The 15,177-nt window shown below is 36.8% G+C and overlaps 1 protein-coding gene and 1 pseudogene across 13 annotated transcripts in view; both read left to right on the top strand.

The window, feature by feature from the left end:
* Positions 1-15,177, top strand: part of GRM7 (glutamate metabotropic receptor 7) — a 1,171,176-nt gene that overhangs the window by 879,204 nt on the left and 276,795 nt on the right. For all 13 annotated transcript variants that reach the window (XM_045053189.1, XM_045053190.1, XM_045053191.1 and 10 more), the window contains one exon: positions 9,949-10,149. In XM_045053189.1, coding sequence (XP_044909124.1) covers positions 9,949-10,149 — 201 coding nt within the window. The remainder of the gene's footprint in view (positions 1-9,948; positions 10,150-15,177) is intronic.
* LOC101080952 lies at positions 14,633-14,978 on the top strand (annotated as a pseudogene).

A 15,177-nucleotide genomic window follows, 5' to 3' on the forward strand; every position in this document is an offset into this window, starting at 1 on the left:
CCGAGCTGCCCCTACACAGAATCTAGCAGCTTTGTTAAGACCGAAGTCTGCTTTCACTCTGTTTTGAGTGCCTATGACATACTCTTTTCCTGTTTATTAAGGTATTTGTCATTTGCAATAAATCCAAACATTATTACCATAGTTAATTATACAGAGAACTACTCAGCACGTCAGCCTCAAGAAATATTTGAGTTTGAGGCTCTATGTTCAATAAAATAAATTTGAGTGATGCATGGTTTATAAACATGGTCAGCACCAGCATGCATTACTTGAGAGAGGTCTTTCCAAACCAAATAAGTTCAATTAATATTTTAAATCAAAATAAAAATCAGTTTTTCACTCCTTTAGAAACATATGGTACGCATTAGACCATTTGTTCAAATCCACTGAATCTTTCTGGGAAGTTTGTCAGTCTGCATTAAAACATCTTTTGTTTCCTGACTTCCTGCTATGCCGTCTCTTTCTTTCAGTTTCCTCAGTGAAATGAGATTGTTTATATTAATAACTTGCCATATATAATGTCTTACATTTTCTATTCCTTTTTTTTCTTCTAAAAATTTGCTTATGCATATTAACTAAGGCATACATTCTAAGAAAGAAGTATGCAAAAATGAGTAGGTTAAGCAGGTCATTCAAAGAGAATCCTTCACCAGAAGAATGAACACTAAAAATTTGATAGTGGAAGAGTTTATGGATTATCTGTGTGTAGTACAGATGAGAGTTTATTCAACAGAATGTGAAAAAGGTGTGCTTTTTGAAGGTAAATACTGGACTCTTGGACACAAATACCAATAGAGCAGGAAATCAGGAGAATTTATTTTCATTTATTTTTTTAATATAGTTGACACACAGTGTTCAATTAGTTTCAGTTGCACAATATAGTGGTTCCACAAGTTTATATGTTATGTTCACCACACATGTAGCCACCATTTGTCTCAATACATAATTACACTATCATTGACTCTATTCCTTATGCTATACCCTTTATCCCATTACTTCTTAATTCCATAAATAGAAGCCTTTATGACTAGACACAGGAAAAAATGCTCAACATCACTCGTCATCAGGAAAATAAAAATCAAAACCACAATGAGATGCCACCACACCTGTCAGAATGCTATGTTGGCAAGGATGCAGAGAAAGAGGATCTCTTATGCACTTCTGGTGGGAATGCAAACTGGTACAACCTCTCTGGAAAACAGTATGGAGTTGCCTCAGAAAATTAAAAATAGAATTACCCTATGACCCAGCAATTACACTACTAGGTATTTATCCAAGGGATACAGGTGTGCTGTTTCGAAGGGGCACGTGCACCCCAATGTTTATAGCAACACTATTGACAATAGCCAAAGTATGGAAAGAGCCCAAATGTCCATTGACGGATGAATGGATAAAAAAGATGTGGTGTTGTCAGGCTCTGTGCTGACAGCTCAGAGCCTGGAGTCTGCTTCAGATTCGGTGTCTCCCTCTCTCTTTCTGTCCCTCCCTCGCTTGCACTGTCTCTCTCAAAATAAATAAATATTAAGAAAAAAAAGATGTGGTGTATATATATACAATGGAGTATTACTCGGCAATCAAAAAGAATGAAATCTTGCCATTTGCAACTACATGGTTGGAACTAGAGGGTATTATGCTAAGCGAAATTAGAGAAAGACAAATATGTTATGACTTCACTCATATGAGGACTTTAAGATAGAAAACAGATGAGCACAAGGGAAGAGAAGCAAAAATAACATAAAAACAGGGAAGAGGACAAAACATAAGAGAGTCTTAAATATGGAGAACAAACAGAGGGTTACTGGAGGGGTTGTGGAAGGGGGGATAGGCTAGATGGGTAAGGGACATTAAGGAATCTACCCCTGAAATCATTGTTGCGCCATGTGCTAACTAACTTGGATGTAAATTAATAAATAAACTTAAACAAAAAATAGAAGCCCGTATTTCCTATTCCCCTTCATTCATTTTGTCTAACCCCCCCTCCCCTCCTCTCTGTCAACAACCACTTTGTTCTTTGTAATTATAGGTCTGATTCTGCTCTTTGTTTATTCTTTTTTTTCTTTTAGATTCCACATATGAGTGAAATCATATGGTATTTGCCTTTCTCAGTCTGACATACTTATCATAATACCCTCTAGGTTCTTCTATGTTGTCAGAAACAGCACAATCCCATCCTTTTTATGGCCGTGTGATATTCCTTTGTGGGGTGTGTGTGTGTGTATGTGTGTGTGCTCATGCGTACACCATACTTCCCTTATCCATTTATTCATTTATCTGTTGAATGGGGACTTAAGTTTCTTCTGTAATTTGGCTGTTGTAAATAATGCTGCAGTAAACATAGGGATGCATAGATCTTTTCAAATTAGTGTTTTCAATTTGGGAGGGGGGGGGTGGGTCGAGTAAATACCCAGTAGTGGAATTATTGGATCTTGTGGTAATTATGTTGTTAATTTTTTGAGGAACTTCCATATTGTTTTTCACAGTGACTCTACCCATTTACATTCACACCAACAGTGCACAAGGATTCCTTTTTCTTCACATCCTCACTAACACTTGTCATTTCTTTTCTTTTTGATTTTAGGCATTCTGACAGGTGTAAGGTTCTATGTCATCATGGTTTTGATTTGCACTCCTGTTAATTAGTGATGTTTGAATATCTCTTCATGTTCTGTTGGCCATCTGTATATCATCTTTGGAAAAATGTCTTTGCAGGTTCTCTCCTCATTTTTTTAATCAAGTGTTTTGTCGGTGGTGGTGGTGTTGAGTTGTATACATCCTCTACATATTTTGGATAGTGACACAATATATATATTTGGATACATAACTTATAAATTTTATGTATAGATTACAAGTAACTTCTTCCATTCAGTAGGTTGCCCTTTTGTTTTGTTGGTTTCCTTTGCTGTGCAAAAGCTTTTCATTTTCATGTAGTCCCAATAGTTAATTTTTGCTTTTGTTTCCCTTGCCTTAGGAGACCTAAATAGAAGAATGTTGCTATGGCCCATGTCAGAGAAATTACTGCCTGTTTTTTCTTCTAGGAGTTTTGTGATTTCAGGTCTCCTATTTAGCTGTTTAATCCATTTGAGTTCATTTTTATATATGGCATAATAAAATGGTCCAGTTTCATTCTTTTGCATGTACCTGTCCAATTTTCTTAGCACCATTTATTGAAGATAGTGCATTTTCCATTGTATATTCTTGCCTCCCTCATCATAGGTTAATTGGCCACATACATTGGCATGCATGTATTTCTGGGCTCTCTGTTCTGTTGAGATGATCACATGACTTTTATCCTTTATTTTGTTGATGAGGTGTGCCACATTGATTTGTGAATATTGAGCCTTTTTGCATCTCAAAATTTAATCATATTTGATTATGGTGAAAAATCCTTTTAATGAATTGTTGAATGTGGTTAACATTTTGTTGAGGATTTTTGTATCTAGGTTCATCAAAGATATTGGCCTGTAGTTTTATTTTGGGGGGCATGTTTTAGTCTGGTTTTGTTCTCAGGGTAATGCTAACTTCTGGAATGTATTTGGATTCTTTCCTTCCTATTGATTTTTTTTGGAGTAATTTGAGAACAGTTATTAACCTTCGTAGTAACTCTTCTTTAATGTTTGGTAGAATTCCCCTATGAAGCCACCTGGTGCTAGAGTTCTGTTTTTTTTGGTAGTTTTTCAATTAATGATTTAAATTCATTACTGTTTATTAGTTTCCTCAGATTTTCTATTTCTGTCTGAGACAATTTTGAAGGTTTTGTTTCTAGGAATTGATCCATTTCCAGAAAATCACAAGACTTTAAAAAAGATAGTCCACTTTGTCTGCTGAAGAAGTAAAAGATAGTGCTGCAGAGTTTTCCTCATTTATCTAAACCTCAGACCCTTTCCTGGGAAATAAGTTGAAAAGGTTTAACTTCATCCAAGAAAAGAATATGACAATATGTCAGTTAATCAGAAAGATGGAAAGAATGAGCTGTTAACTGACAGTTGATTGAAAAGTGTTCTGAGGTGCCTGGGTGTCTCAGTCAGTTAAACCTCTGACCTTATCTCAGGTCATGATCTCATAGTTTGTGTGCCCGAGCCCCAAGTCGGGCTCTGTGCTGACAGCTCAGAGCCTGGAGCCTCCTTCATATTCTGTGTCTCCCACTCTCTCTGCTCCTCCCCAACTTGTGCGCTCACTCTCTCTCTCTCTCTCCCTCTCAAGAATGAATAAACATTACAAAAAGTTTTTTAACATATTAAATGTTCCTGTTTTCCTCTACTTCAATCTATGTTAAAAGTATTTCTTAAAACTTCATTTCATGGTTTTTTTTGGGGGGGGGGGTTAGGGTGGGGGGATGGTTAATGCTAGGATTTTGTAATTTTTAAATGTTTATTTTGGAGAGAGAGAGACAGAGTGTGAGCAGTGGAGGGGTAGACAGAGAGGGATATGCAGAATCTGAAGCAGGGTCCAGGCTCTGAGCTGTCAGCATAGAGCCTGACATGGAGCTCGAACTCACAAACCATGAGATCATGACCTGAGCAGAGGTCAGATGCTTAAACAAGTGAGCCACCCAGACACCCCTAGGATATTATACAGTAGTACATGAATAAGAAGTGTAGCATTCATAAAAACATGGGAATTAATGAGTATTAAACATTACTTACATGGAAAAATTATTTAATATATCACATGGAAAAAATGTAGGGTTATTTCAGGCTTGGCTAACTTACAACTTACTTATAGTTTCATATACATAGCACATTTTTATGCTGTCCTTTATTTGCAGTATAATGACCAGAGGAACACAAAATGACCAGAGTAATTGCAAGGTATATGTTGGGTTTTAATTTTGATAAAACTGAGTACGTCTATTTATAAGAACAAGTAAACTATCTCAGGAATTTCCACCAAACTTTGCTTACATCTCATTAGCTAGAATTGTGTCCCATGCCTGTTCTAAATCAGCCTTTGCAGAGGAAATTGGATTGGCTTAGAGAAATCAGTATTGACTCAGTGAGGCTCAAAGAAGGTTCAGTTCATATTTCTCTTTTCCTCGCTTTTTCTCCCCCTAACCCTCTTTCTTTCTCTCTCTCTCTCTCTCTCTCTCTCTCTCTCTCTCTCTCTCTCTCTCTCTCTCTCTCTCTCTCTCTCTCACACACACACACACACACACACACACACACACGGTACAAATATCTGAAGACAACTAGATTTCAAGTAAAGAAGGAGGGGAGAAAATTGGCAAACAGTTGTGCTTGTGACCCTTGGAAAAAAATAAAGTTAACCTTGTTTTTTTAATGAACTTGCCATTTCTGATTCTCTTGATATAAGGTTACATTTTTCAGGTCATTATAGCCCGAAAGACAAACTTGTCTCTTAAGTCTTCTGAAAGCCTTTAATAAGCTCACCTACATGGTGACTCCCTAAGACAAGCATAAAACCTACAGTGTTCCGAAAAGTATATTATTTAAAATGTAGCAATTATTTTCCAGGTATTCTTTCTGGGATAAATGACTAAATGAATGCAGTATAGAAACTGATCTCCTGAATTATTAGTCTGAACCTATTCCATAGTATATATTTTATAGCAGTCATAATGCCTTCACGGTGGCCTTTTTTAAGTACTATAAAAAATAACAAATTTGTAAAGTAGCAGGTTATAAAACTAATGTGAGAAAATGAATTGCCTTGTAAAACAAGTATTGTAAAATGTTAATGTAAAAATCTAGTTGGTGGGTTCACTGTAAAATACTTTCAACCTTGCACTGTGTTTAAAATGTTTCATGATAGGATGTTGAAAACTAATAAAACCACAACAAACCAAGAATAGCTTTTACATATGTAACCAGGGGCGCCTGGGTGGCGCAGTCGGTTAAGCGTCCGACTTCAGCCAGGTCACGATCTCGCGGTCCGTGAGTTCGAGCCCCGCATCAGGCGCTGGGCTGATGGCTCGGAGCCTGGAGCCTGTTTCCGATTCCGTGTCTCCCTTTCTCTGCCCCTCCCCCGTTCATGCTCTGTCGCTCTCTGTCCCAAAAATAAATAAAAAAACCTTGAAAAAAAATTTTACATATGTAACCAGAAACCAATGAGAAATTCATAGCAAGGAAAACTGTATTTATAATAGCAAAAATAAATGAAATACCTAAGCTAACTTTCAGGAAACACTCAACACTTTTGTTTTGAGAAATCCTGAACAGTTGAAGGAAGTGAAAGAGGAAAGACACAGGTAGTGAGACTCACCTTCATAAAGACTTCTATTCTAGTTTATTTATGAATATAGCATAAACCTAATAAATGTACCATCAAGGTTTTTTTTTTCTTAAGGTTTTTTTTTTTCTTAAGCTATGTAAGCGATTAATAAAGTTCATTTGAATAAGTAAACAAAAATAACCAGGAAATTTTGAAAGAAATGAATAATTATGTGGAAGAATGTCTAACTCTACCAGTTATTAAAATGTTACCCTTCATAATTGGAACTCTAGCATTGGTGCATGAATAGACAAACCAAACAATGAAACAGATTTTTTAAATCCAGAAATAGACTTCATTACTAAATTTCCATATGTAATGAATCTGTGAAACTACAAATGAAACTTCAAATCTGTGACAGAAGATGAAGTCTTGTATGTTTTAACCCAATAGCTATATGGAAAAAGATAAAATTTTGATTTATTCCTCATCCTGTGCACAAGAATACATTCCAAATGGATCAAATACCTAATTTTGAAACCAAAATTATAAAACGACTAGAAGAAAACATGGGTGGAATCTTCTTTACTCTGAGGGTGGAAATTAAAAATCCAGAAGTTAAAGATAAAAGAAACGGGTTTAGAAAAAATTCTATGTTTACAGAAATTTCACTTGGAAATTGTGTGTAAAAAGTAAATGAGGGGTGCCTGGGTGGCTCAGTGGGTCGAGCATCTGACTTTGGCTCAGGTCACGATGTCACGGTTTGTGAGTTCTAACCCCATGTTGGGCTCTGTTCTGACAGGTCAGAGCCTAGAACCTGCTTTGGAGTCTCTCTCTCTCTCTCTCTCTCTCTCTTTCTCTGTCTTCCTTCCCTGCTCATGGTGTGTCTGTCTGTCTGTCTCTCAAGAATAAATAAACATTAAAAAAAAATTTTAAAGTAAATGAAAAATGAGCAACCGGGAATAAGAGTTACAACTTAAACTCAAATATTTAATATTTGTAACTAACAAAAAGCTTTTAAAATAGATAAGGAAAAGTTCTTGTAAAAGTTGGCTAAATTACAAACAGTTTACAAGGGAAAAAAAAGTAATGCTTCTTAATGCAAAGATGTTCAACCTACCCTATACCAAGAAAGATACAAATAAAAATGCACTGTGGAGTTGTTTCTCACATAACTGTCTGATTGACAACATCAAGTTTGACGATATGCTTTGGTGAGTTGGTTGGGGAAATGAACACTCTCACTAATTTGGGATTGCAAATTAGTGCAATGCCACTCTAGAGGGGGATGTGTCAATATTTAGCAAAAGATACATATGAATGTACTCTTTAACAAAGCAATCACTCTTAGAATCTATCGCCAAAACAGGCAAAACATTGAAAAACTATTTTCAGAAGGCAGTTAATATACTGTACTTTTTAGACTGTTATACAAGATATACTGACATGATCTATATTATGGAATAAAGCAAATAAATAACCAGAATGGTATTATTAAGAACCAATATTTTTCTCATAAAAGGGAGGCAGTGGAGGTATAAGAGTGCCAAAGTTAATTAAAAAACAAAAACAAACAAACAAACAAAAAACCCTGTAGTCATGAATTTCAATTGGAAGTAGCACTATGGATTTATGATCAATTTTATCTTACTCAAAAACCAAAAATCCTGGGCTACTTGGGTGGCTCAGTCAGTTAAACGTCTTCACTCCTGATTTTGGCTCACTTGATCTCATGGTTGGTGATTTGAGCCCTGCTTCTGACTGCACTGACAGTGTGGAACCTGCTTGGGATTCTGTCTCTCTTCCTCTCTCTCTGCCCCTTCCCCTGCTCGCTCTCTGTTTCTGTCTCTCAAAATAAATAAACTTTACAAAAAAATTACTGTACACACGCTGAAAAGCCTAGATCCAATGACAGGCAGCAGCATGAGGTTATTGGTAGTTAAATGAAATATGTATAAAACACAGAAGTGTCTTCCCTATGAGATATTAATATGTGCTTTGAAAAGGAAAAATACAAATTCAAGAAAATTTGGGAAATTGTGAAATTTCATCCTGTAGATTATAATTTTTCTGATAACATTAAATGCTTTGGAAAAGTCAGTAAAGAAATCTAAAAATAAGTAATGCAATGTCTGTCAGGAACCTTTGATTTTTCAGGGAAGAAGACTGGAGTTGTAGCATTCCTCTTGCTTTTTTTTTCCACTTAGAAATGTGCCATGGAAAACAATTTAGGAAATTCTGCTGTGAAAGTGAAATGCAATCTGTGGATAATTATTATTCTATCTAAAGAATCAAGAGGTCTAAAGGGAGTTCCTGGTATCATGTACTTAATGAATGCATAATTTAATACAAGTATTGTTTAGAATCTACTAAATACGAAATGCTGTGTTTGCTGATAGCAATATAAGGTAAAAAGGAAATGAAAAAATCTAGAAACCTAGTAGAGCATTAAAATATAGTGCTACTATATGTGATGAAAATCTTTAAACATGACTAAGTGTAGGAAACCATTGCATTGCATCATAGAGAGGGAATTAAGTTGTGACGAGTGAAAGCAAGAAGGAAAGATGTTTCTGGAAAAGTAAAGAGCATAAGAAAATATAACTTGAGATTAGAGGTGGGGTGTATTCAGAAAAATAGAGTGTCATATCTATCTGGAACAACAACAACAACAAAATTACAGGGAAAGGGTTGTGCGGGGCTGATGTAGTAAGAAGATGTAGTGGGCTTTGGGGTTGGACGAACCTGAGCTATCATAATCATTCTACCTGTAAATGATCTTGGGGAGTTACTTAATCTCTATAAAGCTGACCTTTTCTATCTGTAGAGTGAGAATAAATAATGTTTAACTCCCAAAGTAAGAATGAAATAAGAATAATGTGTGCCAAGTTTCCAACACAGTGAAGGGCACTTAATCCCAGTTCTTCTTCCTATTAGGCAGATGGGGGCAAAGTGATGAACACTCTGATTTGTCAGGGGAAAGAATTTGGACTTTATTTTGTAAGCAGTGAAGAACATGGAAGAATCCTGAGCATGAGGATGAGGTGATAAGCTCTGTTATTTGGAAACATGGATATGGAGTAATGACCAGATAAGATGAAGGGAGGTATCTAGCATTGATTGCATCCTGATGGAAGATAGAAGGGCATAAATGGGGTGTTGGTAGTGTGGCTGCAGATGTTCAGTGTTACAGAGATAGAGCTGATAGAACTTGGCTTCTCTTAGATATGTGTGGGTGGGAGAGTTAAAAAGGAAACAATAAAAAAAATGACATGGTTTCTAGCCTCAGCACCTGAGTTGTCAGGAATACCAACCATTGAGCCAGACAAAAGGTGGAGTGGATATACAGAATTTCACGTGTGGAATTTAGTTTATTTTATATCATTTTCCTTTGGATCCATCACCTCTTTAGAGTGAGTAAGCTTTGAACTTTTGAATATAGCGTCCCAGCCTCTAATCCATGCAATCTCTTTATTCTATGGGACCACTATATTTTGAACAGTATATTGGCTTATTACAAAAGCTGTCATTGTGATCTTGTGGAGTGTGCTTCACAGGTTTGTCTAATACATCGGAAAGGTTAGTGTAATGGACTACCAAGTCAAATGCCAAACACTATCCAAACAACTTAATATGGTAGCTAAATGTGGATATGCTGTTTGCACTATTGTATTCTCCAAAACATTGTTTGCTTTGAGCATAGTTGGATGTGAATGCAAATTTAGATGCTTTACTCAACACCAATCTTTGTGTGTGCATGTTTCTTGTTTTAATGTGCAGGACAGGAGAGAATTGGGAAAGATTCCAACTATGAACAGGAGGGTAAAGTTCAGTTTGTGATTGATGCGGTCTATGCAATGGCTCATGCCCTTCATCATATGAACAAGGATCTCTGTGCCGACTACCGAGGGGTCTGTCCGGAAATGGAGCAAGCTGGGGGAAAGAAGTTGTTGAAGTATATCCGCAATGTTAATTTCAATGGTGAGTCACCAAATACCCATGATTTGGGGAATTCCATGTGTTGGCATCCTGTGTTTCCTGAGTTGTGTAGTTAAATTATTTACTGTTAAGACCTGGTTGGTGATAAGATTTCAAATAGTTGAATCAATATATGAACAATAAATAAGCGAATGAAGGAAAGAATAAATAAATACTTGGGAGTTAAGATTTATCTTTTTTGGTAAATATTAGTAAGAGTGGGAGGGGAGAGAGGAAAGGAAAGGGATCTAAGTCAATTGAAGTAATGATTGTAAGTTGCTATAACCACATCCCAGATTACACACATTTCTCAGAGTATAAAAGTCTGTTAGAAATTAATTGGTTACCTAAGAGAAGTAGGTAGAGATGGGTGAGAAAATGGGCAAATCAGGTAGAAGGCATAAGGGAGAAATACCACTTCTCTGCTAATATAGTCTTGAGTCTTTACAACATGTGAACACTTCACTTATTAAAAAGTAAACAGATAATTAAAATAAACCTGAATGCAGGCCACATTAGAGTTCTCCAAAGAGAGAACCAATAGGACATCTGTATAGATACATAGAAGAGACTAATTTATAGGAATTGGCTCACACAGTTACGGAGACAAGGAAGGCCCTCTGTCTTCAGTCTTCAAGCTGCAGAACCTGGGAGGTTGGTGTTGTAATTCAGTTGAAGGTAAACATTTAAGAATCTGAGGGCTTATGATGTAAGTCCTGATCTGAGTCCAAAAGCCAGAAAACCAGGAGCAACAGTGCTGAGGGCAGAAGAGCACACCTGTCGCGGATCAAATAGAGACAGTGAATTGGCCCTTTTTCTGCCTTTGGGCTCTAGTCAGTCTCTCAAGAGACTTGTTGATGCCCTACCCCCATCCACCTTGGGGAGGGCCACCTGCTTTATTCAGTTCACCAGTTCAAATACTGATCTTTTTCAAGTATGCCATCACCGATACACCCAAAAATAATGTTTTACCAGCTATCTGGGCATCCCTAGTCAAGGTGACACATAAAATTAGCCATCATGTAGGTGTAAATTCAATACAGACAATAATAAATAAAAATTTAAATATATTATATACGAGCAATGTAACCACACCGAGGGGTTTGGGGAATCAAAAATGAGCACACGTAGTTTTGGAAGATAGTATTTGACTGTATGCTATAAGACCAAAGGCAAAAAATAACTGTACACAATTATTGTACAATAGCTAGTAAACTTGTGGGTTCACAATTAAGAAAATAATTTACGTATGTGAGAGGATTGAGAGAATAATGAGTATATTGTAGATAATGAGAGCCATGTTTCTTACTGTTAGAGAAAGAAGTTACTAGAAAGAATGAGAGAAAACTAGAAGGAACCTTGTTGTGTTTGGATGGGAGATACCTGAATGAACTCTTGGCTTTTAATATACATGCAGATAGGTAGATACATAAATATATTTGTGAATGTTATATATGTATACATACCTGTGCTGCCTAGTTCTGTCCACAGAGAGGGCTAGCAGTAATGAGATCCTGGTAGAAAGGACAACACCTAGTATCCACATCTTATTTATGTATAACAATGGCATGGCCATTCTTACCCTAGTTACAAAACAATTGATTTTGCAAATGCCCTTGGTGACTTTACCCTGACTCTTTTTCCACGTAATGTCTGTAAACTGATTTGGTCAAGATGACATTTTCCACTGATGAGCTAGAGTTTCTGAGCTTCCGACTGGACACAGTGCTCCTGTTTATCAAATGATTACTGTGTGCCAGATCCTGTGCTAAGTACTTCAGTTGAGTTGGCTTACTTAATACCAAATTATATAGATTCTGTCATTTTCCTTAATTTTTTTATAGATAAGGAAAGTGGTTCATAGAGAAATTAAGAACAACGATGTTCAAAGTATATACACAGTAATGATGCTACTCGCTTTGGTACCTGGGCACCTAACTCCACAGCCTGCTCCCTTGACTACAATTCTTTAAGTTTCTGATAAGGGTTTACTGCATCATTCCTGCTGACTGACATCTTAGGATGGAGACTTTTTTTACGTGTTTTATGGAGGATTTTTATTTTTCTTGGTCTCAATCAGCTTAATTTTGTGCTCTTACGTTACTTTAGTACAAAGTTTCTTGTACCCCTGGGAGTTTTGTTCCAGATGAGTAGAGTATAATTTAATAACTCTAAACTTCACATTTACCAAAGCGTCATTTTATGAAATAAAAAAATGTCCTAAAAGTACTACTACAGGTTCACCAAGTACTTAACCTTCTTTTATTCAGTAAGAGAAAAGATGGCTAATTTTGTCATTATCATTTACAACCATTTTTTCCTACATCCCAAATGAATGCAATGACTTGAGCCTAAATATGATTTAGTTATGTCCGTGTTGGCCCATCCAACTAGATGGTATTATTGTAGATATAAATTTAACAAATTTGTTACCTCACATACATAATCTTATAGCATTGCTATATAGTGAAGTACTTAATGTGAAGTGTGTCTGTATCTAGATTTGTTAGTTTCCAGAGAACAAAGTGGATTGGGGTATATTTTTGTAAGGAAGACACATCTCCTGTGTCTTTTTGAAAAATGACGTTAGCTTTCCTTCATTGACAGGCAAGATCTGGTTTTCCTCCCCTTAAATCTGAGTGAGGCTGTGACTAATGCAGAAGTGACACTTTGTAACTTCTACAGCATAAGAATCATAAGTACTCTGCCTGGTACTCTTGACACATAAGTATTACAGAAACAGCTACCATGTTGGGAGCAAGCCAAGAACTCAAACAGGCCATATGAGGGTACTCCAGCCATAGTCCCAGCTGAGGTCCCAGCTGACAGCCAGCATCAATTATCAGGCATGTGAGCTTCAAGCTGCCCCCTCTGACATAAGTGGACCAGAGAGGTGATGTCCCTGCTGAGCCCTGCTTGGATTTCAAAATACAGGTCATCATTATTTTGAGCAGTAATTTTTAGGGTGGTTTGTTGAGCAGCAGTAGATAATTAAACACAAATCAATGCAGCATTTCTGGAATCTGTGTATGAAGTGGTAAAATGAGAGAAAAATCCTAAATACCTTGATGCAAAGTACTCTTTTGTCATCTGGGAAATCTAGATCCCGAATTCTTCTCTGTCCTAGAAGAAAGGAATTTCATTCTGATACTCTAATTCAATAGAGGAGGTAGAAGACAAATACTTGCTGTCATCCGGTTTCCTCTCAATATCCCAGCTTGTCAAGTGGCCCTGCTTCCTTCACTATTGTGCCCTTGGGTTCTGGCCCTGATACCTGTGGACATTTCTGCAGGGGATCACTTCTCTTTTGATAACTTCTTTGTCCTCTCTGGACTTCTTTGATCTTTTCTTTTTTAAAAATATAGTCTTCATTGAACACAATCCCCTTTATTCTCTTTCAAGAAGTTCAGGGATACTGTTAAAAAGGAGCTGTGCGGAAAAAACCCTGGAAATAATAAGCCCAGTTGCATTATAGAATCCATCAAAAAGGTCAAAGCCACACAATATGCTATTACCAGTCATCACTTAGATAAAGTGTTCAGCTCTTCTGCCTTAATTTTTTTTTTTTTAAGCATGAACTTTAATGAGAATGGAAAGGGCATGACAAGAATCATTTCTCCTAACAAAGATTGTAAGAAGAGAGAAAGATTAGGCGGTGTGTCTCATTTTGGTGAATATTTAGCTGGTGAGCTAGAGACCCTTTGGAGCCCCAGGCCTCCAGTATTACTGCTCTCTCGTCTCAAAGACTATGAAAAGCTCAAGTCCTGGTATTTAATGAATAGAAGCTGTAGAATTACCACAAAGCACAACATGAATCCTAGCATCCAATGTGGAAGAAAAGAAAGGTGAGCATATGAATATTAATATCTTCCTGTGAAATGATAGGATTCTCATTTTCTTGCTAATAACATGTGGAATCCAGATTTCGTTTCTTTTCCTTATGCTTAGAGCTCACTGAAAGTGGAAATCCTGTATTAAAAAGCTGTTTTTGTTATCAATGTTGTATGTGTTTTTTTTTTCTCTGTCTCTATACTGAAAAAGCTTATGTTGATTAGCATACAGAGAAGGCTTAAGAGCTTTCTCTCGTGATAAAATTGGGTGTTTTTGTGGGCCCTGGGGATAGCTTTCAGATAAAACATAGAAGAAATAAGTTGAAATGGTGCCCTTGGCCACACAAAACGCACCCATTGACTCAATTTGGTAGCACCAAAGCAAAGCTATTCATGTCAGTGTGCATCATCAGAATGGGCTCTAGTCTACTCTTTGGGAAAAAAAATCACTGATAGAGAAATTAAAATAAGATACCAGTTAGGAGAGACAGATTTTCTGCCTTAAAAGACAGCCTGAATATCTGAAGGCAAGTGTTTTGGTCTTGAGATATGAGCACATAAAACAATGATAAAAAAATGGAAGTGTTTCCTTTCTCGCTCCCAGCCAACTTGGTGGCTTCTCTTCATTGAGGCCATTCTGCCCCTAAGGCAGGAAGATGGTGGCTATGAAGAAGATGAAAAAGTCAGTGCAGTTGATCAACCTAGGCTCCAACTCATTATGAAAAGTGGAAAGTACACGCTGGTGTACAAGCAGACATTGGAAATGATCTGACGCGGCTAAGAAAACTGCTCATCTTGACCAACACCTGCCCAGCCTTGAGGAAATCTGAAATAGAGTACTATGCCATGTTGGCCAAAACTGCTGTCCATCACTGCATTGACAGTAATATTGAGTTGGGCACAGCAGGGGGGTGGGGAGTACGTGTGTGCACACTGGCTATCATTGATCCAGATGATTCTGATATCATTAGAAGCTTACCAGTACAGATTGGTGAAAAGTAAATCACACACAATTTTTCTTTGATAAAACCAGGCAGAACTTTCTTTAAAAACAGAAAACAATTAAAACAGTTAAAAATATCATTACCATCTATTGAGCATTTGTTATGTAAAAGGCATGGTAATAAGCAGTTTATATACTTTATTACATTTGATCCTCACTAACCCTAGGAGAAAGGTGTCACTAGGGACAGTCAGAGAC

Source organism: Felis catus, chromosome A2 (assembly GCF_018350175.1).
Source record: "Felis catus isolate Fca126 chromosome A2, F.catus_Fca126_mat1.0, whole genome shotgun sequence".
In the NCBI taxonomy this organism is placed as follows: Eukaryota; Metazoa; Chordata; class Mammalia; order Carnivora; family Felidae; genus Felis; species Felis catus.